Genomic DNA, 905 nt, shown 5'->3' on the forward strand with positions numbered 1-905 from the left:
GCTGAGTACAGAGTATTCTCTCTCTAGTCTATGTTCCATGGAGTGCATAGCTACTGCAAACACCATTCAGAGGTAAGGACTCTTCCCCTAAGAGGGTTCAACGATATAGGCTGCATCTCACCAGTATTTCCAATAACAACTATGATGTATGTAAAGAGATACTATTGAGTTGTTATTATTCCAACTCTTAGTTATTAGACTTACTTCCTCGGCGAATGAGAAATGCCCTAGAATAGATACCACTAGAACAGCGAGAGCTGCAAGGCACCCGAGTATTCGAGTGATGATGTTACCCTCGTATGATGCTCCTCGTTCATTAAGCTGAAAAGTAATAGTATAATAATGATGCCCATCTTATGTGATTTACCTTGAAATTAAGAGAATTGTTGTTGCCTCCTGATGAATTATCACCACCGAATGCATTATCGGCTGTAAGGGAGCCGAATATGTTGGTCATAATAACGCTTCAGATAATAATAACCTATTACCAACCTGATAGGAGACCACCACCACGACCACGACGACGACGATGATCTACATTTCGCGCGCCACTATTAATTCCTCACTCGTGGCGCGAATATTCTTCGCCGATAAACACCTCCTTGCCGGGATCGAACCCCAGCCTTTCGAGAGAGGACCTCGTGAAGTCACAGAATTATTGTCTAGGTCGTCGTCGTCGTCGGGGTTGTGGTTTAATGAATTAAGAAGGAGGATAGCATAGAGTGTATGATAATAGGGATCGGAAGTTGAGTATATGAGTTTAACTAGAGTTTACCGAGGCTTGCTGCCAGTATCGTTGTTATTACACTTCATGGACTACATATTGAATCGAGGAGTAGGAGGAGGAATAGGAGGAGGGTTTGGAAGTATGCTTCGACAGTCCATGTGTCGATGTCTACCATATG

General features: G+C 43.1%; 1 protein-coding gene across 1 annotated transcript; it reads right to left on the reverse strand.

Moving 5' to 3' along the window:
• Positions 1 to 204: 204 nt before the first annotated feature.
• Positions 205 to 457, reverse strand: Pmar_PMAR013337 (hypothetical protein; the record flags this gene model as incomplete). The annotated part of the gene is made up of 2 exons (XM_002784548.1): positions 205 to 321; positions 368 to 457. Coding segments are annotated over 2 exons (207 nt in total), but the record flags the coding sequence as incomplete, so codon positions are not given.
• Positions 458 to 905: the final 448 nt, after the last annotated feature.

The sequence above is a fragment of the Perkinsus marinus genome, assembly GCF_000006405.1.
Source record: "Perkinsus marinus ATCC 50983 genomic scaffold scf_1104296934836, whole genome shotgun sequence".
NCBI classification, from domain to species: Eukaryota; Perkinsozoa; order Perkinsida; family Perkinsidae; genus Perkinsus; species Perkinsus marinus.